Source organism: Pteronotus mesoamericanus, unplaced genomic scaffold (assembly GCF_021234165.1).
Source record: "Pteronotus mesoamericanus isolate MK-2021 breed Mesoamerican mustached bat unplaced genomic scaffold, CSHL_Meso_final contig_56, whole genome shotgun sequence".
NCBI classification, from domain to species: Eukaryota; Metazoa; Chordata; class Mammalia; order Chiroptera; family Mormoopidae; genus Pteronotus; species Pteronotus mesoamericanus.
In genome coordinates, this window is record NW_026555201.1 from 6208791 (window position 1) to 6231808 (window position 23018).

Here is a 23018-nt window from a genome sequence, read left to right on the forward strand (position 1 = left end):
GCTTCTGATTCCCCACCAGGTGTGTCAGGTCAGCGCTCAGCAGCCGGTCCAGGCGGAGCTCATGCTCAGGTACCAGCAGCTGCAGTCCCGACTGGCCACTCTCAAAATCGAGAATGAGGAGGTGAGCATGCTTTCTGCCCAACGAGTAATCTGAGTTCTAATGTCAACTGGAAGACATTTTCACATGACCTAGGCATACTTAACATTCTAAACACAATGGCTTCATCATGCATTTTCGGCTAAATCAGGGTTTCTAAAATACTCTTCGTAGAGATTAAATGCAGATTCTGTATTCTACCATAGATGAATACTTTGCTAGGGATTCACTGCACACACATGGAATCTATAATTCACACTAAAAATTGTTCCGATAGGTTATCAAATTCAACTTATGTGCCCAAGAATATACAATAACGTGTGGCATGGAACTTTTGACTAGCACATTCATTTAGTCATAACTTTTGAAATGAGTACTTGTTATGCTTTCTGTATTCTGTAGATTTTGGGGACTGAAACTTTCATTACTGATATAATTAGTACAAAAAAGCATATTTTTTTTAAATAGAAACTGTTTATTTGCTGACATTAGTGGGTGTAAATGTATAGACATAAAATGTGAATTATAAATGTATAGAGAGCCAGAAAGCAGTCATACAAATCAGCTGCCTCTTTCTGAAATTAATTTAATTGGACCCACGTTCTTCTTAAATAAACACATGAATCACAAATGTTTCTTGTATTATCATGGCTCTCAGTTGTAATTTATACAGACCCAAACCAAACTTATATGTTTGAAGTTTACTTATTGATCAAGTTTGCAGTAGCTGCAGTCATAATTAAATCTGTATTTAGGTGATATTATCAAGAATCTCTGTTTTCATCACTTTGAAGTGGTACCTTCAGGTGTGTCGGTAGGAGTTTCCTTCCCTCTGCCCCATATTGGGACTGCCAGGGCTACATGGTCCCTACAGCTTGCCACCTCACCCATTCCAGCACTTCTGCCTGAAAGAGGATCCTTCATTGGCCTGCCTTGTCACGCATACTTCTGGGCCAACCCTTAGATCCAGGAAATGAGATTCTCTTATTGGTCAGCCTAGGTACTGTACCCACTCATAGAGCCCTTTGATTGACAGCCCCAGCAGAAATATCTATTTCTAGAGACAAACAATTCACCAAAGTAAGAGTTGTGGAACAGAAAAAAAAATGAATTTTATGAAAATTCACTTTAGTGCTCTCTTTTATTCCAATCCCACTGGGATGTTTAGAGCTATGCAAATGTGTTTGTTTTATTAAAAAAGACTCATGTGTTCGAAGACCAGTATAGTTCGGTCAAACGCCATCGCAGCTTCTTGGCTTCTGTTCTTTCTAGAAGAACCAAGCCACCCTTTATTCAAACATGTGTATTTAAGATGTAACCAACAGGATTAAGACCTCCATCTCTGTAAAGCCCCACAAATGAGCCTTTTCAAGGGACAGCTGGTGCTCTCCTTGAGGTGTTTGAATTTAGGCGTTAGGGTTTGAGCGAGGCATCACGAAATACTCATCACATACTGTTTACTGCATCCTACTGAATTTACAGTGTGTGCAGGACCTCCACATTTTTCTTATGCATCTCTTCCTGCTGTTTTATTTGGAAAAGATCTCCAAACTCTAGGAAAATAGTGTGTTATACACAAGGTCAAAACTGGCAGCCCACAGACCTGTTTCACTGGGCTTTTGCAGTTTGGGGCTATTAAAAACAGGGCCCTGGAGACTCTGGGCCTGAATTGCCTCACGAAGCGGGGAACTGGGGTCTTTAAATTCCCTTTGCCATAGTCGTTCAGCTCCTGATTTTCTGACTGGCCTCCGCAGGCCTCTGAGTTTGCAACGTTTAATGTATGCCCTTTGGGTATGAATTTGGAGAAGCCCAGTGCCCTCATAAACTGATGAGGCAGGCAGCAGTTCCTGAGGGTTAATTCTTAAAAATTTACTGTAGAAACAAATGAACTGGACTGTCCTGAGAGTTCCTGTGAGCATGATTGGTGGTTTATAATTTGTTGTATGGAACAGATTCACTGCAGTGGAATAGGATTCCCAATGAAAGTAAGATTTAAATTGGATTCTGGGGGGAAAAAATGGATTTTGGACAATCAGTAGATTTCCATAGGTATAAAAGGGGGAACATGTTTCAACATATTTCAAGGTACCCTGGGAGAACCTTGACTTCCCAGAGCAGTTTGGTTATCACCCAGGTTAACCGTGGGGATGCGCCAAAGGTGAAGCTGAAGTCATGTGATGAGAGGCCTTGAGAGCCCACCTGAGGAGACGGGCTACTGCGGGTCAGTTCAGTTCGGTACAAGACATGTTTGTTGAGCAACTTCTACATTCCACATATTTTGCCGGTATGGAGAGTACAGAGATGAGTAAGTCACAGTTAGCATCTGTCTAGCATATAAGAAGTCATTCATATAATGTGAAATATCAGAAACGTAACTTGGGAAAAACATAGCAGTCATTGCTGATTTGGAGTTCTGTGCAGCACTTTACTATAAATAAAGAACTTGCCTCTGAACCTCTTACTAATAGGACAGAAAACGGACACAATAGTGTCAAACCAAAATATATTCAATACAACTAAAGAAACATATATAATTCTATATACCTGTCTGCCTCTACACAAAAACATACACGCTCATAAAGTCCAAATTTTACTAGCAAGAGTTTAATCACCTACAGATAATTTTGACTGCTATAAAAATACCAAAGTTGAGAGAGCATTTCATCCAAGTTTACAAAGGAATGGATAGTGCAGTTCAGTAAATACCTGAACCTTTTCACCGAATCTTACGTGACTGCAAATAATGGGAACCATTTGAAACTGTAGGAAGCCTTGTTAGAAGGATTTATATGCTAAGAGCCCTTTGGTCATATTAATTTTGTTTACAGTGACTTGTAAAAATTAGTTGCTGTATTTAAAAATTTTAAATAAAAATATTGATTTTTAGCTTCTACAAAATTAGGAGGTGTTGTTATACTAGACCTCCATTTCTGCAGGATGATAACCTGCTTGAGCTGAGCAATAGATGCTGCCCTAGACACAGAGTGTGAGTTGCTGCTTTGCCATGCTTCCCACTCAGCCCACTTGCCTCATTTTCATTACTCCCTCGGCCCTTGAAGATATTTGAGTTTGCAGCACCTGCCTTGAAGAAAAGAGAGCAGTAAGCATTTGTGAAATGACCTCAGTATCCTCATAAATAGTAGAAGTTAAAAGAAAAGATTTGAGAAGGACTTGGTTAAATTTGTGTTTGTTGCAGATTCATAATAGATTGTGACATTTATTTTCACTACACAACTTTCTGTTTTCCTGTTGAACCTTTTCAAATGAGCTTTCTGTTTCATGTCGATGCAAACTTGCATCGCTGGTACCTCTCCCTTGGGATTCCCACTTCCCGCCAGCCAGTCAGCAAACACTAGTGTCACCATGTGTTATGCACATAGAATTGGGGCAGGGCCTGCTTTCCATGTGGCTTAGTCCCAATCTTTTTGTTTTCATTTTCTTACTCCAAAGTATAATTTTTTATGTGAAACATTAATAAACATTACCTTAAAAGATAACACTTTAAAAGCAACCTAAAGCTAAATGATCATTTATAGCTTTCTCCCTGTGAACATTTTCCAAACTCTTTCCAATCTAAAGTTACATAGTCTTTTCCATTTTCTCAAAGTTCATTCTTTTTTTTTCCTTTATTTTTTTCTTTCTTTCTTTATTTATTTTTAAATACATTTGTCTCTGCCTCCCCCCCACCACTTTCCCTTGCCCCCTCCCTCCTTCCCTCCCTCAGCTCTTCCCCTTTGGTTTTGTCCATGAGTCCTTGCTATATGTTCCTTGACTTTCCCCTTCCCTTCCCTTTCCCTGCCCGCCCCTCCCTCCTTCCCTCTTGTCTCTGTTGATTTCTTTTCCTTTCAGTGTTGCTGGTCATATTTTCCTTGCATCTTTGTATTGTTGGTTAGGTTCCGCTTATAGGTGAGATCATATGGTACTTGTCTTTCGCCCCCTGGCTTATTTCGCTTAGCATAATGCTCTCCAGTTCCATCCATGCTGTCGCGAAGTTTAGTAGTTCTTTTTTCCTTTCTGCGGCGTAGTATTCCATTGTGTATATGTACCATCATTTTTTGATCCAGTCATCTACTGATGGACACTTCGGTTGCTTCCAACACTTGGCTATTGTAAATTGTGCTGCCATGAACATTGGGGTGCATAGGTTCTTTTGTATTGGCGTTTTGGTGTTCTTAGGGTATAGTCCCAGCAGGGGAATCACTGGATCAAAAGGCAGTTACATTTTCAGCTTTTTGAGGAAACTCCACACCGCCTTCCACAGTGGCTGTACCAGTCTGTATTCCCACCAACAGTGGAGTAGGGTTCCCTTTTCTCCACAGCCTTGCCAGCACCTGGTGTTTGTTGATCTGTTTATCTGTTTATGATGGCCATTCTGACCGGTGTGAGGTGGTACCTCATGGTGGTTTTGATCTGCATTTCTCTGATGGCTAGTGATGCTGAGCATCCTTTCAAATGTCTCTGGGCCCTCTGTATCTCCTCCTTGGAAAAGCGTCTGCCCAGGTCCTTTGCCCATTTTTTGATTGGATCGTTTGTCTTCTTGGAGTGGAGTCGAGTGAGTTCTTTATATATCTTGGAGATCAAACCTCTATCTGATGTATCATTAGCGAATATATTTTCCCATAGGGTTGGCTCCCTTTTCATTTTGCTGATGTTTTCTTTGGCCGTGCAGAAGCTTCTTATTTTGATGAGGTCCCACTTGTTTATTCTTTCCTTTATGTCCCTTGCTTTAGGAGACATATCAGTGAAAAAATTGCTGCGTGGGATATCTGAGAGTTTCCTGCCAATGTTCTCCTCTAGGACTTTGATGGTGTTGCGACTTATATTTAGGTCTTTTATCCATCTTGAGTTTATTTTTGTGTATGGTGTCAACTGATGATCCAATTTCAATTTTTTGCATGTAGCCGTCCAGCTCTCCCAACATCATTTGTTGAAGAGGCTATTATGGCTCCATTTTATGCTTCTGCCCCCTTTGTCGAATATTAGATGTCCATAGAGACCTGGGCTTATTTCTGGGCTTTCTATTCTGTTCTCTGGTCTATGGGTCTGTTCTTGTGCCAGTACCAGATTGTTTTGAGTATAGTGGCTTTGTAGTAGAGTTTGATGTCCGGTATTGTGATCCCTCCTACTTTGTGTGTCTTTCTCAGAATTGCTGCGGCTATTCGGGGTCGTTTATGGTTCCATATAAATTTTTGAAATGTCTGTTCTATTTCTGTGAAATACATCATTGATATCTTAATAGGGATTGCGTTGAATCTATAAATTGCTTTGGGTAGTATGGACATTTTGATGATATTAATTCTTCCAATCCATGAGCATGGTATATGCTTCCATTTATTTGTGTCTTCCTTAATATCTTTTTTCAATGTTATATAGTGTTCTGCATACAGGTCTTTTACGTGTTTGGTTAAATTTATGCCTAGGTACTTTATTTTTCTTCTTGCTATATCGAATGGTATTTTTTCTCTGATTTCTTCTTCTATTGCATTGCTGGTGTACAAAAATGCCTTTGATTTCTGAATGTTGACTTTGTATCCTGCTGTTTTGCCAAATTCACTTATAAGGTTGAGGAGTTTTTTGGTAGAGCCTACAGGGTTCTCTATGTACACTATCATGTCATCTGCAAACAATGATAGCTTTATCAAAGTTCACTCTTAACGTTTGTCATAGGGAGTTCAGTTTGGAAGTCATTCCTGTTGTCTCTTTCAAAGCTAGCCTCTGGAGTGATTCCCCATAGACTACATTTCCCTTTTCTTAGAGTGCCCCTTTCCTTTCTTTACTATCCGCAGCCAAAGAAAATGAAAATGAACTGCATAACTAGAGAAATTATGCCTTTTATATTTTTAGCACAGTCTTAGTTTTAAGTAGCTTGTCCCATTTTCAGACCATTTGTCCCGATATTTGGTCCAGAAAATAGTTTTATAGGCATGTCACTTCTGTGCTATGACTAAAATCTCACGTATAAAACAAGTCTCTCTTATGTTATAAATTTATCCCCCTGAAAGGAATGGAAAAGACAGAAGCCTGTGATTCCTCAGTTAATTTGGACAAAGATTTAATGAACTGATAGCCCCATGTAAATTTTCCTAGCATCACCTAAACTCTTCCACCAACAGTTTACTCAGGAGTATTTCACAGACTGTTCCAAAAATATATTCCTTACACAGGATGTTTTCAACAATAATGGACAAGATTTTAGACAAACATTTGATACCATTTTTATGTCATGGGTAATTGATGGAAGTAAGAGATATTTTGGTTATACCATAGAAAAGTCAAGTTTCCCTCCAAATTTTCCTATAGTATCAATGGCTGCTATAAAATCTCAAATCATGTAAATCAGTGATCACACCCTTATGGGCAATTGTCAAATTCTTTTAAGACTTGGTATAAGATGTGGAGCTTGATCACCACTGACTTACAATTGCTGTCTCTAATGGTTTTTCTGGCTTTAACTTCATTTTTAATTATTTAAGTATTTCTTACTTGCCTGCAACCTTCTACTGATGAGGTAAACAGGAAAAGCCGAAGTAAAAGATAGCTACCACTTATCCCTTAAATGATAACATCATCTTGGCCAAAATTGAAAACAGGATCAATTGCCTTTCACTGAAAACACATATTTTTAGAAGCAATGTATACAAGTATGTATAGGTGTGTATAGTTTCAACTAAGCTTTAACTCACTGAAGGAAGGGCCTTGATCCAGAAGAATACCAACCAGAATAGAAGAGATTCTACAAAAGATCTAAATGTGAGTCACGAGGTAGGGTGCCCCCAAAGATGGCAGAGATCAGGAGAGCTGTCAGCAAAGAAACCGCATGTTTTTGCTGTGTGCTGAACACTTCTTTGGCATCTGCAGATTTGAAAGGAGGATGATTTCAACTTCCGCCATCCCTTCAGTGAATTTCCTGGATAGCCTGTTGTGTTCTAGGCACTGTGTAGTGACTAGAGATATAAAGATTTATGTTCTGTCCCTGACCTCCCCTTACCAGTGAAAAGCATAGTCCTCTAAATAGTGTGGTAGGTGCTTCTGAGAACCATTTCTCATAACCATTGGCATCATGCTCCTTGGACCACAGTCAGTATCTCGTCCACTTAGGTGGGCCATTAAGTCAGAGCTGGAGGAAAACAAACTTTGTGAGATACAGCAGAAGGTAGGATATTGTTCAGAGAGCCCTAGGCAGTGATCTTTGGATTAAGTTGTATCAGGCTGAGAATGAATTTTGTTCGAAAGTCAGGGAAGCATGGTATTTATAAACGTCCTCTTAAATGCAAGTACATAGATAATTAGTGTAAATTCCTCTGGAATGGTAGTAGACCTCTCCCCCAAATGGACTGTTTTTCCAGGTCAGGTAACACCTTAGCCAGCACAGACAGGGTCACTAGCATCTGTACCCCCTGTTGGCTACCAGAAATGAGGCAAGGCCAAAGCAAGGAGCTCTGACTCTGCTCCTGCCTTCTGTGGCCTGTGCTGGCTGGAAGTGTCTGCATCCTTGACTAATTAATTAGGGCATTTATCCAATCTCTCTATGTGTGCATGTGTGTATGGTCTCCTTCTGCTAATTTTTAACACATCTGAAATGACACAGTACTGTAATTGACATACATCCAAGGTCAGTAATGGCAAGGACTAAGTAGATAAGTGAGGAATGGAAGGCACTTCGGTGGGTCACCTTCACAAATGGATTGATGAGTGTTAAAGGACAAATAGCCCTGCACCAGGTGCAAGGCGTGATGCTATAAGACAGCGATTTTTAACTGGCAGACTGCAAGAATTCTTAAAACAAGCAACACCTGACTATTTAGTCAGGGGCACTGACCACGCTTCCTGTAGATTGTCAAATAAAAAAAATGAGAACAACCAACACAACCATATCCATCCAATATGAATGAATCAAAGTTACACTTTTTTTTTTTTTTTTTTTTTTTTGGTGCACCACAGAATTTTAGTAATTAGTTTATATGTACCATGAGATAAATAAGGTTGAAAATCACTGCTATAAGATAATGTGTGTGTTCAGTTGTGTTCCCAAAAAATTCTTAGGTTGACACCCTAATTCATAGTATCATCTTATTTGAAGACAGAGGTCGTTAGGATGGCCCCTAATTCATTAAGATTGTGTCCTTATAAAAAAGGACATTTGGACACAAAAACACAGAAGACAATAGGAAGAGACATAGAAGATGGCCATCTTCAAGCCAAGCAGGCAGTCTTTGAACAGATTCTCCCTCATGGCCCTCAGAAGAAACTAACCCAGCTGACAGCTTGATCTCAGACTTCTGGCCTCCAGGATTATGAAGCAATAAACCTCTGTTGTTTTAACCACCCAGCCTGTGGGACCTTGTTACAGCGCCCTGGAAACCTAATAGTGTGTTTGGAGAATGAAACCACCAAGACAACTCTCTTGTTTTCTCCAATTATTTCAATGTCCTGGGAGAAAAAAAGGCAAAAGCCCATCCACAGAAGCCAACAGCAGTCACCTTTCCCAATCATTTGTCTTGATCATTATCTCAGAGTCCCTGCCACCGGGACATGGCTCCTTGTGCAGTACATTCTTTGGGTTGTTGTCATCCCTTTTCACATTTTCTGGCCTCTCCTTCTGCTAAACCCAACTGCGTTTTCCTGTGGCTAATGGAGAGCCATTACAAGCCTCACACTAGCTGTTTCATATTTGCCTCATTATCTTCCCCCTTGTGACTTATTAACACGGCTTGTGTGTGTCGGAAGCTAGTGTTATTCTTCATCAAGAACATCCCATGGGATAATATGTAGTCCCAGCCATTGTTTCTGGCGTTTTCTGCCCTATCTTTTCTTTTTCCTGACAATTCCAAACTTAACTGTAACACCCTTGCTTCTGGGGAAGAATTCAGAAAAGAAAAACAGTGTTGTTGACAATGATAAGGAATTACATGGCCGATACTGGGTCCACAGTAGGGTCTACAATAAGTGGGCCTGTTGCCAAAGGCTTGTGTGGGTGTGGATCCTGTCTGGTCCCTGGGCTAATGGTACTTCCTCCAAGACCTCAGTTAGCTAGCGTTCTGCTGGGTGAGGAGTCCGCGTCAGGGTCCACAGCTGGTCCCACAGAAAGCAGGTCTATTACTAGGTTCTTGAATAGTTGTGGCACCTGCCAGGCCACTGGACGTGACCCTGGCAGGCAGAACTGGCTTGAGACCGCAGCTGAGCCTGTGTTGAAGGACTGGAGCCAGGTTATAAGGGTGCCTCATGATCCAAAATTGGCCCACGGTTGGTGGGCCTGCCACTGGGAGTGCGAGTGGGCTTGCCCTTTGTTGGGTCCCCAGGCAGGCATGACTGCTCATAGGTTGATGACTGCTCATGATGGCTAAGATGTGTTGGAACCAAGTTACAGGGCTGCTTCATCATCCACAAATGGACCAAAGTTGGCAGGCCTGCCTCCAGGGCACAGATGGACGTGTCTCCTGCCTGGGACCTTGTTAAGAGAACTGCTTCAGGGCTGCAGCTGAGCTTGTCTGGAGCCAAGCGACAGAACCACTTCCGGATATACAGTCAGAGCGAGACTGGTGGGCCTTCTTCTGGAAGCATGGCTGGGCAGGGCCACTCCTGGACTGTGCTGGGGCGGAGCAAGAGCAGAGTTACAGCACAACTTCAAGATATGATCTTGGACCAGAGTTAACGGGTCTGCCTCCGAGAGCATGGACAAGTGTGCCTTCTGGCAAGTCCCTGGGCAGAGTAGAACTGTTTCCAGACCAGGGCTAAGAAGGACTGGAACTGTATCAAGGTCAGCAGTCCTTTTACCTAAGGCCCAGGTAGGTGTGACTCCTCTTGGGTCCCTTGGTAGATGGCACCGGTGTCAGGACCAAGGCCAAATAGAGCTGAGTCCACAGGGTGACAGAGCTGTTTCTGGGTCTATAAACAGGATCACAGTTGGCAAGCCTGCCACTTAGGCACCGGCCTGCTTTCTCAAATCAGCCCTTCTCAGTCTTGGACTCCACCAGGTTTTGCAGGCTTCTACCTGGATCCCAGAGCTCCCACAAATACACTTTTGTCCATGAATGGCTGCTAAATTGTTGTTGGTGTGGGAAGATATGAGCAGGGGACATCCTATTTTGCCATCTTGCTGATGTCACCTCCAGGCTGGTGAGTTTTTTCATTTAGCAAATAAATGTATAATCATGTCTTTAACAATTTACAATATTGTTTTGTTTAAATGATCTTTATATGCCTACATCCTATAATGATGGACTGAGTCACTGAGATTATTTCTTCATATTTCACTATCGAGGACAAGATGCAGGCCAACCCTGAAGCCCATGATGCAGGGAACCATATGTTTGTAAAAAGAAGAGCATCAAATATTTTGATCAGAAATAAAATCCATTGCCCTAATGGTTTGGAAAAATAAACAGACATTCTTTCTGGAGGATAATAAACTCACCCTAAACTTCAAATAATTTCACAAAACAAAAATAACTAGGCAGATGAGGAGACAAGAACACATAATAGCCAGAAGAAACATCAGACAATAGAGACATACCATATTTTACCATGTATTATGCACACTTTTTGGCCCAAATTTTTGAGGGAAAAATAAGGGTGCACATTATACATAGGTGTAATGATTACATACCATGGGTATAATAATCTTGTGTGTAATGTGCACAAAAACATGGATGTGCATTGTACACAGGAATGTGTTAAACATGGCAAAATACAGTATCTATATAAACTCCAAATACTGGGGTTTTTAGAAACAAACTATAAAAGAGCTACTTACTGTGAACACATTTGAAAGTGAAGTACATAGAAATTCTAAAACTGAGAAATACAATAACCCAAATTAATAAATCAGTGGATGGTTGTAACAGTGGATTAGACACAGCTGAAGAATGAATTATCAAAGTGGAAGACAAACCAGAAGAAACTAGTCAAAATGCGGCATGGAAAACAAAAGTTAGAAATATGAAGAGAAGGGTAAGTGATAAAGAAAATACAGTGATATTTAGCATACTAAGTAAATGCTCAGAATGAAAAATGATTTTAAAAAAAAGAAAGCAGAGACAATATTTGCAAAGATAAGGCCTGAAAATGTATCAGAAACTAAGAAAAACATTACACTATTCAAGAAGCCCCTCAAAATTCCAGGTAGAATATATTTTTTAAACTCTTACATAGAAACATCATGGTGAAACTGTAGAAAACTTTAAAAGCAGGTGGAGAAAGAAAACAAAATTCATTCAAAATAGTGATAGACTGACAGCAAACTTCTCATTCATCAGGAACATAGAAGCTACAAGAGAGTACAGTATATGTTTAATGTATTGAAAGTAAGTAACTTCCAACTAGGAAAAACATCTTTCATATATGAAGGTGAAATAAAAGACAATGTCACATAAATAAAAACGGGGTTCAACACCAGCAGACTCATGCTAGAATGAATTTCTAAAGCGAGGGTGCTCTTAAAATTATGAGGAGTAAGGATCAAAGAATATAAAATATATAGATAAAGCTAAATGAGTACTGACTAAATATAACATTTGTATGTATTATACAACATTATATAACAACATTAAATGTATTGTCATATTTAAATGTATATAAATATTTACATATATCCTATTATATAATACATTACAAAAATAACATATAATTCAGGAGAAGTCAATGGAGATAGGTGTTCTAAACTCTTTATATTGTCTGGGAAAAAGGATAATGCTATCAGTTTACTTTGAACTTTGATAAGCAAAGTGGAGTACAACCTAATTGTGGAAAATAAATGTGGGAGTTAAGTTAAAAAGCTCCTAGAAGATAACGTAGAACACTATCTTTATGGCCATGAGATAGGAAAAATATTTCTTAAATAATACAAAAAAGTAGTAATCATAAAGGAAAAGATCAGTGAGTTGATTATTTTAAAATAAGAGACCTCCCTCAGCAGTGTGGCTCAGTTGGTTGGGCTTCGTTCCACGAAGCAAAAGGTCACCAGTTCAATTGCCAGTCAGGGCACATGCCTGAGTTTCAGGTTCAGTCCCCAGTTGGGGTGCGCGCAGGATGTAACCGATCAATGTTTCTCTCTCACATCAATGTTTCTCTCCCTCTTACTCTCCCTTCCCCTCTCCCTTCCCCTCTCTCTAAAAATAAATAAATAAAATATTTTAAAAATAATAAGAGACCATTTATCTAGGGACTATCGAAAAAGTAAAAAGCCAGGGCACAGAGTGGTAAAGATATTTGCAACACATAACTAATGAAAGATTCCTACCTATATTCACAAATAAATAAGAAAAAGACTCATGCCATGACCCGGTGGCTCATTTGGTTGCAACATCGTCCCACGCACCAAAAGTTTACAGGTACAGGAAGCAGCTGACATCTCTCACATCAATGTTCCTCTCTCTCTCTCTCCCTTCCTCTCTGTAAAGAAAACTCAATACACATATCCTTGGGTAAGGATTAAAAAAAGACTCATAACACATAGATAATTGAACAAGAGATTAGAACAGAGTTTTTGAGAGAAGAAATCCAAATTGTTTTAAACATATAATATACTCAATCTCAGTCAGTAGAGAAATGTGTGTTAAAACCACAATGCCATGCCACTATCCAACCAACACACTGGATTAAATTTTAGAAGCTGACAACACCAACTCTTAAGGATATAGAGAAACAGGGATTTTCCTACCTTGCTGATGGGAATACAAATTAGAACAATAATTTGGGGGAGCAGTCTGGCGTACCCTGTAAGCAATCCTGTATGTATGGTCCAACAAAAATGTGTTCATAACAGTAGTATTCATAATGGCCCAAAATTAGACGTAACTCATCTGTCAACAGTAAAAGGGATGGATTATGATATATTCTCATAGTGAGTATTCAACAATGAAATGCTACACTCACAAGAAATGAGTAAGTCCTACTGCATAAAGTTGAGCAAAAGAAGCAAGATAAAAATCATACATGCTGTAGGATTCCATTTACATAAAGTGCAAAAAGAGAAAAATGGATACATGATGTTAGAAACCAGGATGGTGGCTGCCTCTGGGTATGAGAAAAGGGTGGCTGGGAGAAGCACAAGAATATCCTTATGTATTGTTTTTCTTGACTGAGTGGTGATCATATAAGTATTCATTTTGTGATACTCATCAAGCCATACACTGTCTGAGCATTTTTCTGTATATATTTAAGTTTAAAAGGTATGGCTCAGTGGGTTGGACATCATCCTGGAAAGCAAAAGGTCACCAATTCGATTCTCCGTCAGGGCACATGCCTTAATTGGGGGTTTGGTCCTCGGTCAGCGTGTGTAGGAGAGGCAACCAACCAGTGTTTCTTTTTCACGTCGACCTTTCTCTCCTTCTCTTTCTCCCTCCCTTCCCCTTTCTCTAAAAATATGTAAATAAAGTGTGTTAAATAAATAAAATCTTTTAAAAATGTAATTGAGAGAGTACTCAGTGATAAATAAGATTTATAAGGACTCAAATAAAAAGTGCTGTCCTCCTTAGGATAATTTTGAAGAAAGCTCTTTTTTTTGTATTAGCGACACAGGATATTGTTTACCTGTCCCTCTCATCTCTGCCTGACATATTCGATTCTCAATACATGTTTGTGGGATTCACAAAATACATACTAGTGTGCGAAATATGTTCCTGTTCCCAGGTTAAGAAAACGACAGAAGCCACCTTACAGACAATACAAGACATGGTCACCATCGAAGACTATGACGTTTCTGAATGCTTCCAGCACAGTCGCTCCACAGAGTCTGTGAAGTCTACCGTCTCTGAGACTTACCTGAGTAAGCCCAGCATCGCCAAGAGAAGAGCGAACCAGCAGGAGACTGAGCAGTTCTACTTCATGGTGCGTCTGTTGCCTCCCCAGCCGCCCTTAGGTCTGAGATCTGTGGTCCCCAAACGCTGCTTCTGGAGTCCCATTGTAATTACCTAGGGTTCTCAATTAAAATATGGACTCCTGTCTACCCTCGGAGTTTCTGATTCAGTCGGTCTGGGATAGGGTTTAAGAGTTAGTACTTTTTTAAAGCTCCTCAGGTAATTTTGGTATGCAGACACATTTAAACAGGACTGCACTAAAATAGAACTTTTAAACTTTGATGGACATGCATGTCACCAGGACAGCTTGTTACAGCGCAGGTTCTGATTTCAGTAGGGCTGGGGAAGGAGGGACCGGCAAGCCTGCCCCTCCACAGGCTCCCAAGTGGTGGCTGCTGCTGCTGACCTGCATCAGACCACACTTATGACCCAGAAGTTAAAGTGGCTGGATTTTAGATATGCTATGGCAAGTCCCTTGATATTGAAATTTTTTTTTAATTAAATATGAATCTTTCCTTCGGCAGAAACTCAGAGAATATTTGGAAGGTAGTAATCTCATCACAAAACTTCAAGCCAAACATGACTTGTTGCAGAAGACCCTTGGAGAAGGTCAGTTACTTGAAATAAATGGCAAGATGACATGGATTGTATATTGTATCGTGTATATATTCCGTGAAGTGTGTAGATTGTCAGTTTGGGCTTTAAGAAGCAGAAATAAACCATTTGTTTAGGTTTGGCTTTATCAGTTTCTGAAATTACCAAGTTCTCCCTGAAACTATTTTCCGTATGAGCTTGGTGAAATCTGGAGAGGACTGAACAGCCAACACACCCTGAGGCAGGACCTTCAGGGCAGGGGCCCCTGACAGTAGAGCGGTCAGAAGGAGCTGAACTTGGCCCCACCCGCTGAGCCCCCCCCACCCGCTGAGCCCCCCGCCCCCCCGCCCCCGCCACGCTTGCTTCTTCCTTCCCAGCTTGGACTTTTCCACCCCTCCAGCCCCACCCCTTTTATTTGAGCGGGCCAATATTTTTGCCCCATCTAATGCCTTTTTGGACTCTAGAGAACAGTCCAACCAATTTGGATGACTTTTTTTTCTTTCCATTGGCATTGGTTTTAATTAAGACATAATCTAACTAAATATATTGTTATATATGATAATATCAAAGACAACAATAATAGTTACCATTTATATAAGCCAGGCTTTCTCTGTGTGAGGCATTGTTCTGAGCTGTTTATTTAACTGGATACTGTAAATTTCCTCATTTTTACAAATTAGAAAATGGAAGAGGGGAAAGGATTATAGGCAAAGGGGACTATGTAAATGTTACAGTTTCTCTTTTCATCTTCAGGAATTTAAAAGGAAAAAATAAATATAAGCAAAGTCCCTGTCTTAAGTGCCTCATAGTCCGTACCTTGAAGTGTCTTTTATTCACACTAGATCCTGCTAGAAGTTATAAAAAGTGAAAGAGAATATGAATGGGAATGGGAAATGAGGAGACTGAGTTGTGTGAGCAACTCAGACCAAAAACAGTTTGCTTCTCTTTGACATAAACTCTTGCCTCCTACTGTTCTAGAACCTTCCTTACTCATAAAGAAGTTTTTCTATCACCTTATCTCCTTGTTTTCTCCAAAGGGCCCATTACCCTCAGGGTATGGATACATGGAGAAAGGTCATCATGACCTAAGACTCCCAAGTATTGCAGTTAGGATGGCAGATCCTAAGATAAAAGGCCAATTTCACTTAGAAAAAAATTAACATTTATTTATACTACTAAAAAGTGTCTTAAAAAAATAAAATAACCAAATGCAGTGTATGAACTTTCATTAGATTCTGAATCAAAAGGCAAAAGTTATAAAAGGCATTTTAAAGACAATTGGGGAAATTTAAATATAGACTATTAAATGATATTATTGAATTCATGTTAATATTCTAGGATATGGTGGTATGTTTATGAAGGAGAAGATTCATATTCATAAGGAATGCTTGCTCAGTTTCACAATGTTTGCAACTTGCTTTCCAAATGGTTCAGGGAAAAAGATACAGAGAGTTAGAGAAATTCTCTGTGACAAAATCTTAACCATCGGGAATCTAAGTGAAGAGCACATGAAGGTTCCCTCTACTAGTCTTTCAGCTCTTCTGCGGCAGATGTTTCAACAATAAAAAAGACCTTTTTATCCTTTGAATTGTTGTGCGACCTCAGCATTGGTGTCCCATTTTCCCCTCCTCTTTTTCCCTTCATAGTATTGGTTCTTTTTATTTTCCTCCATTTTTTACAAATACCTCATATTTCACTGATGCAAGTGTAGATCAGTACTTACAGGCACACAGCCCTTCCCTGCAGGACTGGATACCACTTTAGAAATTGTGAGTTAGAGGGAATTAAGCAGTGGGTGAATTCATTCTTGGCACTGCATGCAGATATGTGTGTTAATACACTTGGGATCTCATTCTGAAACTTTTATGGAACTCATTTTACATAGATACCCTGATGTTTCTAGAAGAGAAAGCTCTGATGATTAATACTCTTTTACATGCCATTACTAGATAGGACTGTATTTTAGCCAATTTAGGGCTATACCCATGCTCCAGATTGTCTTTAGCTGCTGAACTGTGTAAAACTATACTATGCCTTGTGAACTCTAAGGCAGGATTTCCTTATCTTGGAATTTCCTTCCGTAATTCCCAGTGTTCTAGTGACATAAGCTGTGCTCAGGTGTACCAGGCCTTCCCCGGACTAGATTTATTCCTCATGGGAAACTGGGCGGTTCCCATCCAGTGGGAAGGCACGCTGGCCTCTGCCCACTGGTGGCAGCGCTCTCTGCTCCCCAGGCCTGGCCCACGTGGAGGCTTGGCCACGCACCAGGCCTTGGCCACTGCCTGAGACTGACCCTGGAAGCTTTGCCCAGGGAAAAACAGCATAAATAACACGCCCTGCCTTCTAGCTCAACCACTGTGAGCCTCTGGCTTTCCAGGCATCAATAGGCTTACACCAAAGGACACTAGGAAAGTATGTGGCGCCTGTCCCACAGTGAGATAATTCAATGGCGAGCCCTTATGAAAAATCCAAGTCTGGGTTTGGCTAAATAAAGTAGTAGCACAGGATTAAATGGTGTGTTTGAGGACAGCCCTGACTTCCTATATAGAAATCACATCTCTAAATTATACTAGACTCACTACTCCAGAAACTGCCTTCATAGTAAAACAAATAGAGCTTAACCCAGGGATTTAGCAGCTGATCGTACACAGCTGAAACTGTAACTACAGACATGTGCTTGGCCTGTCCTACTGCTCGCTTTTGGCATGCTACCAGTGGCCAAGTCCTTTGATTTACAACATTGCTGAGGAACTAGATTGGGTTCTTAAAGTAGCACCGTCAAAATTTAGAATTCCGCATCTTTGAAAACTATTGAAATAGAAAGAAACATCACAAGTTGTTAAAAGCAAAGTCGTCGTCGTCTTTATCCTCCAGCAACACCGTCCCATCCTCCTGTGATAGCATTTGTTTTTAAACTGGAGAAGTTACACTGAGCCCAATAAGTGAACACGGAAATCTTTTTCTTTTTTAATAATGAGGTCAATGTTCACATTGGCTTCTTTGTGTGCCACATTTGGAATTAAGGGGATATAAATATCAGTGCAATATTTGCAAAACACAGATAACCTGACACTGGAAGCTGAGTTCCATGTTACGTTGTTTCTAGCACGGGCATGAGATTTCTGACGAAGGAATTAAATAGGTTATCCTTACGCAATCATTGTCTGTCTTTAAGTAGGAGCACAAATATACTTTCAAAAGAGAAGATAGTTGTAAAAAAAATTGGGTGTTTTTGTTTTTTAGAAAAGCCTGCAGTAATTGATATTAAGGGGGGAAAAAAAAACTGGGAAGTAATGCCAGGAGTCCTTATCAATCATGCATAGAGGACCTTTGCTCAGTTTGAGTTTTGCACATTTTAAATATTTTATTTAATTGGATTTTTAAATCTCAAACTACCACCAAACTATATTTTGGTTTTCCCTTTTATTCTACAGAGAAAAAAGTACATTTGGGCATGAAAAGATAATTGACTTCCTAATTCTCAAGTGAAATTATAATGAGTATTCAAATTAGGCATTTGTATCAAGAATAAGATAATCCTGAGGCATTTTTTTTCCCTCGAAACGACATGTATTGGGGGAAAGGGGGTAATGAGTTGTCTGTTGCTTTTAATAATTAAGTAACCTTCCAAAGAAAATGATTGAAATCTAATCTTCAGACCACTGGAAGCTTTCACATTTCTCTGGGAAGCAGATTCTTCTAAGCTTGTGTGTTATTGATCTATTAATGATTATACTGATTAAAAAATAAAACATTCATCAGTTGAGACACACTCAGTACTATTAGCTGAAAAAAACGGATGTGCTGGTGGCCGTTATCCTATGAGTGATAGTTCTTTTGCAAAGCTTGCTCTTGGTTCATTAATCAAAATGCATCTTTTATAGGTCCTTAATTTTTTATCTCATACTATTAACCATGGATGGATGGAGCAAAATGAATTTAAGTCATTTTATATATGATATTTTTCTAAGTCTAGAGACTATTTAGTTGGGATAGTTTAACAAAAATAGCAAAATTTCAAAGCTATAAAGCATTTCATTCTTAAGGAGTTATTAGCATCTTTATCACTGAACTACTTGAAAGTGATTAAGTTATGTCATTTCATTTAGTTTTATAAGTAGTTATTAAATTTGTTTAAAAATTTGTTAAATTTATTAAATCTTCAGTATTTTCTATTTAGCTGTAGCCATATGGAGCAGATAGAGGTGTCAGCCGTGATCTCTACCTTTCTTCTAGGATCTTTCCAGTTGTTAGATGGAGAGCAGGGGTGGGGGCGGGGAAGACTCACATTTTTACCATACATTACTAGGGAGCTCAGGTCTAGAATGAAAACAAACCTGGACCCTCGTGCCAGACCTGCCACAGACAAACAGCATGACCTAAGGCAAGATGCCTGTCTCTGATGTAAAATAAGAATAATACTAGTATCTACTTAATAACATTGTTTTGAAAATTGTGAGTTAGTATAGAGAAAGTGCTTAGAAAAACATCTAAATAAATGGTATCTATCATTACTGTTTTCATTGTTGTTACTAGTACATTTTATATCATACTGTTACATCGTAATAAAGTATGCAACATGACAATGCAATACAGCACAAGCCAGAGAGTTTCTCTGTCCTCAGCCCTTTACTCATTCCAGTGACGCCCTGGGTGATCTCAACTGGGTCCCTGGGCCCCAGCCTCTCAAATCCTAATCGCCAGCCCCACCCTCTCTCTCTGCTCTTTAACTCTGCGCGGCCGGCTTCCTGCTGAAGGATGTCCCTCAGGTACCACATGCTACATTCAGCTCAGCGCCTGCCGTCTCTGCTTTCTGGTAGACCTTCTCTCCCACTTATGAACAGGTCTAAACTATTCTGGAGTTAGATGTCCACCTTCTCTTTTTCTTCTCTCCCAAAGTGGCAGAAGGCCAGCAAAAGGAAGGGACTTACGGTTAAATGATAGGTAGACCTGGGTAGCAGGGGGAAAATCTAATTCTTCTCCTATCTCCTCACCCCCACTCCAACTCCTGCCCAAGACCCGATTCTGCCAACACTTAACAGTGGCCTGGATCTGTGTTAAGAAAGGTATTTTCTGATATTAAACATCACCCTGTTTAGTAAACAGATGTTAGTGAAAAACTTTATGTTACTTGTTGAAAAGGAGATGATAGAGTAAAAGACTCTTTTGCAGCCAGGGAGAGTGTTCATTCACCATTACTAATAAGCCAGCTTTCTCTACTATTGTTATATTGGCCTTGCCCTGCAAGTCTGAATCACGGCATTAATGATATGATGGGCTGGGCCCACCTGTTTGTGCTACAACATGACCGTTCACTGCCAGCTATATCTTCAGAGTGTTTGAGGGCCGTATCATCCTTTTGCAAACAAACTAGTTGAATGCTTCACTTTCCCACACCCCTGCCCACAGCTCCACCCTAGATATAAGAAAGAGCAGACAGCAGCCATAGACACATTGAAACTTGAAATTAGCACAGCTTACAGCAACACCACAAAAATATAGAGCTGTTATTTAAAACAAGTCGAGAAGTCTGAATGTATAAGAGGAAACTCATCTTTTAAATAACTGAGAACTTTTAACTTACAAGTTGGTAGAATGTAGCATAATTTAATGTCCTTTTACTTTAATATCTGCAAATGTCATTTCTGATTATAAAGTGCAGCTTCTCTCCCAGATTTCATATTATAGAAAGAACGCCAATTTAAGCTAAAGGAAATTGAGTTCTCCCAATCCTATATGAACCCTTTCTTTTTCCCCATGAGGTGTCAATCAAGACAGAGGGAATAACTAACATTCTGAGATGTGTTTTATTTGTAATTTATCCTTGAATGTACAGTTAAGATCAAGCAGCTACTTCTTTAAATAAACAAATCAATCTCCCTGCCTCAAATTGCCAAGTAAAACATGTTTCTACTTATTAAATTTTATGTATAGACTTTATGAAATATTTACTTTGAATTATTTGCCTGTAATTATGTGCTATCCCCATCTTAAAATAATGGACAGATGATACAAAATATTACTAAATGTATTCCACTAATTTCATTCTATTTCCTTATTTTAATTTTTTTCTGCAGGTCATAGAGCAGAGTATATGACTACAAGGTAGGAAAACATTTTATCCATAAATCACATTGTGTCTCACTCATTTTTCTCTTTAATAAGAAGCAGTCTTTGCACATACTTTGTTAACAAACATGGAAGATAGTTTGGCTTGACAAAACACAGTAACGTGAAATGTTTGAGCTTCTCCCAAAATAGGATTTTCTCTGGCTGGCAGATCTGAGGATTTCTCAAAGGAATTGTGAAGCTCTTTAATGAGCAGACTCAGAAAAAAAGACCTAATTTGAATGGATTTAGTTTATATAATTCAAAACACTTTTAAGTTTCTAGAAAAAGACCAATAAGATTTGTGATAATTTTATTAACAAGCAATATTATGTGCATATCTACTGTGTTAGCAAATGCAAAGTATGAATAGTTATGTCCTGTTCCTGCCTTCCCTCATGTCATATAAAAATTAGAGCTCTGTTGAATATTCTGTGGATTTCAGCTCTCTACCCCTTTTTAGTTTCCTTTAAAGATTTGACTTTTAATGCCTACAACCATATTGCATTGCATTTCATTTCATTTCTTTTTTTTTTTTTTAATTCAGAGAAGGATTTTGAAACTAGTGCTGAGAGAGAAAAACCTTTTTGGAAGCTGATTCTGATTTGGGTTGAGAAAAGTTTATGGCAACTTTTATTTTCCTGTGTCCACATTTGTGCAACAGTCACAAATTGCTCTAAATGACATAGCAAGACTTTACGCTTTTAAAGTTGAGTTCTCTTTGAGGTGAGAGGCATTTAGGGCACTGGTGTGCCGGCTGCAGTAATTGGCAAGTCGATTTTCAAGGATCTGTAATGCTCCTGCTGGGCAATTTATTCAAAAGGAAGCTTCTCTTACTTTTTGGTTAACCAGATAGGGAGATACAGCCACTCACTTGTCAAAACTTTACAAAAATATTGAGGTTTTTTTCTTCCCTGTATCAATGACAAAAAGGAATTATTACCACACAACACAGTAACATGCAGCTTATGGAGATTTTTTTTTTTTTTTTTTTTTTTTGCATATAGTTTCTCTTTGCACTCTCAGCGGTTTTACCGGTTGTGTCTAAATTATAATTAATGTAAGGCACTTCAAAATAATTTTTTCAAAAAGGAAAGAATGCAAATATATTACTTTTCAATGAGAGCAGTACCTTCTGAACGGACCAGATATTCACGTCCCTCTGATGGGTGCTTTCTCTCCTGCGCCTGTGCAGCCTGCACAGGCAGCCAGGGTATCGGGAAGGCGAGCGGTAGGCACGCACCCAGAGCGAGTCATACCACGTGTAATGGCCCAGGCCCTGTTCACCTGGTGTGCATTGTACCTGGTAGGGCCAGAACCACCAGCACAGCAACCTGCCTGATAAGCCACCTCTGCCCTGGGAAATGACTTTGATAAGCATTCAGGGAGCTTGTTTTAATTTCAAGTCATTCTCACAACATTAGTGTCTTCACATTTGCCTCATAACTTAGAACCATTGCGAGAGGCAATTTCCAGGCCTTTGGTAGAAAACTCAAAAGACATCTTTGTATTAGCCCCAGCCAAGGGCGTCTCTCAGTCATGCGGCAACAATTGTCCAGTGCCACTGGGGGCTTTTTTCCAGCTACTGTTCTGCTTGTCCCATGAATCAGTGACCAAGCAAAATGAGCCTGTGTTCTTATCATCTTAGCAATGTCAGCTGCTCCAGATATCCTCAAATGTAAAGCGCTGTCAGGCCTTGTAATAGCTACGCTTTCTAGTTCTTAATTGATGCTTTGATATCTTGGAGTCTTGCTGACTCTGAAGGGACTGCCCCTCGGAGGTTAGCCAGTTCCTCGAGACAGCAACAGACTGGCTTGCAAGTGAACCTTTTTGTTCACAAGCCATCCGATCCAGGGCCCGTCCCCTCCACCGCCTCCTTTACCGGGCTTTCACACTCAGGGCCGCTATTCCCCTTCCCAAATCACCCACGGGCCAGGTCTCAGACCACAAGGAAGTTCCCGTGCCCCAGAGCCCACCAAAATCATTCCAACCAGCCAGTCCTAAACCCGTTTGCCTGGCCTTGTCTACCCCTCCCACGGGGTCCACAACAAAGACTTTTGCCCAGTTTTCCCTCGCGGTCTCTCCCCTGACCAGCCCTGCCGCTCATGAGGGGCTCATGCCCCTCTCTTGAGAACTGGGAGTAACCAACTGGCTTTTCAATGACAACTGTCTTCTAATCTGTTGCTCTCACCAATGGTGAATAAAAATAAAGCCTTCATTTTAAAATACTCCTAAAATAATGAAAAGGGTGGATAAAATCAAGCTCATACGGTTAGATTCCTTGGTGGGCCGCTGTTTTCTTTTCTTAAATCTACCAGATCCTTTCCTCTGGATGGCACAGAATTCAGTATATAAAAGAGATTTCAGAGCTTTCAGTAGTGGCAGATTATGACATGCTGCCTGGTAGAAGTTTCCATATTTGC

The 23018-nt window shown here is 39.9% G+C and overlaps 1 protein-coding gene across 2 annotated transcripts in view; it reads left to right on the top strand.

Annotated features, from left to right (window-relative positions):
- Positions 1-23018, top strand: part of SRGAP1 (SLIT-ROBO Rho GTPase activating protein 1) — a 251609-nt gene that overhangs the window by 185251 nt on the left and 43340 nt on the right. For both annotated transcript variants that reach the window (XM_054580037.1, XM_054580038.1), the window contains exons 8-11: positions 20-121; positions 13727-13924; positions 14418-14502; positions 20565-20592. In XM_054580037.1, coding sequence (XP_054436012.1) covers positions 20-121; positions 13727-13924; positions 14418-14502; positions 20565-20592 — 413 coding nt within the window. The remainder of the gene's footprint in view (positions 1-19; positions 122-13726; positions 13925-14417; positions 14503-20564; positions 20593-23018) is intronic.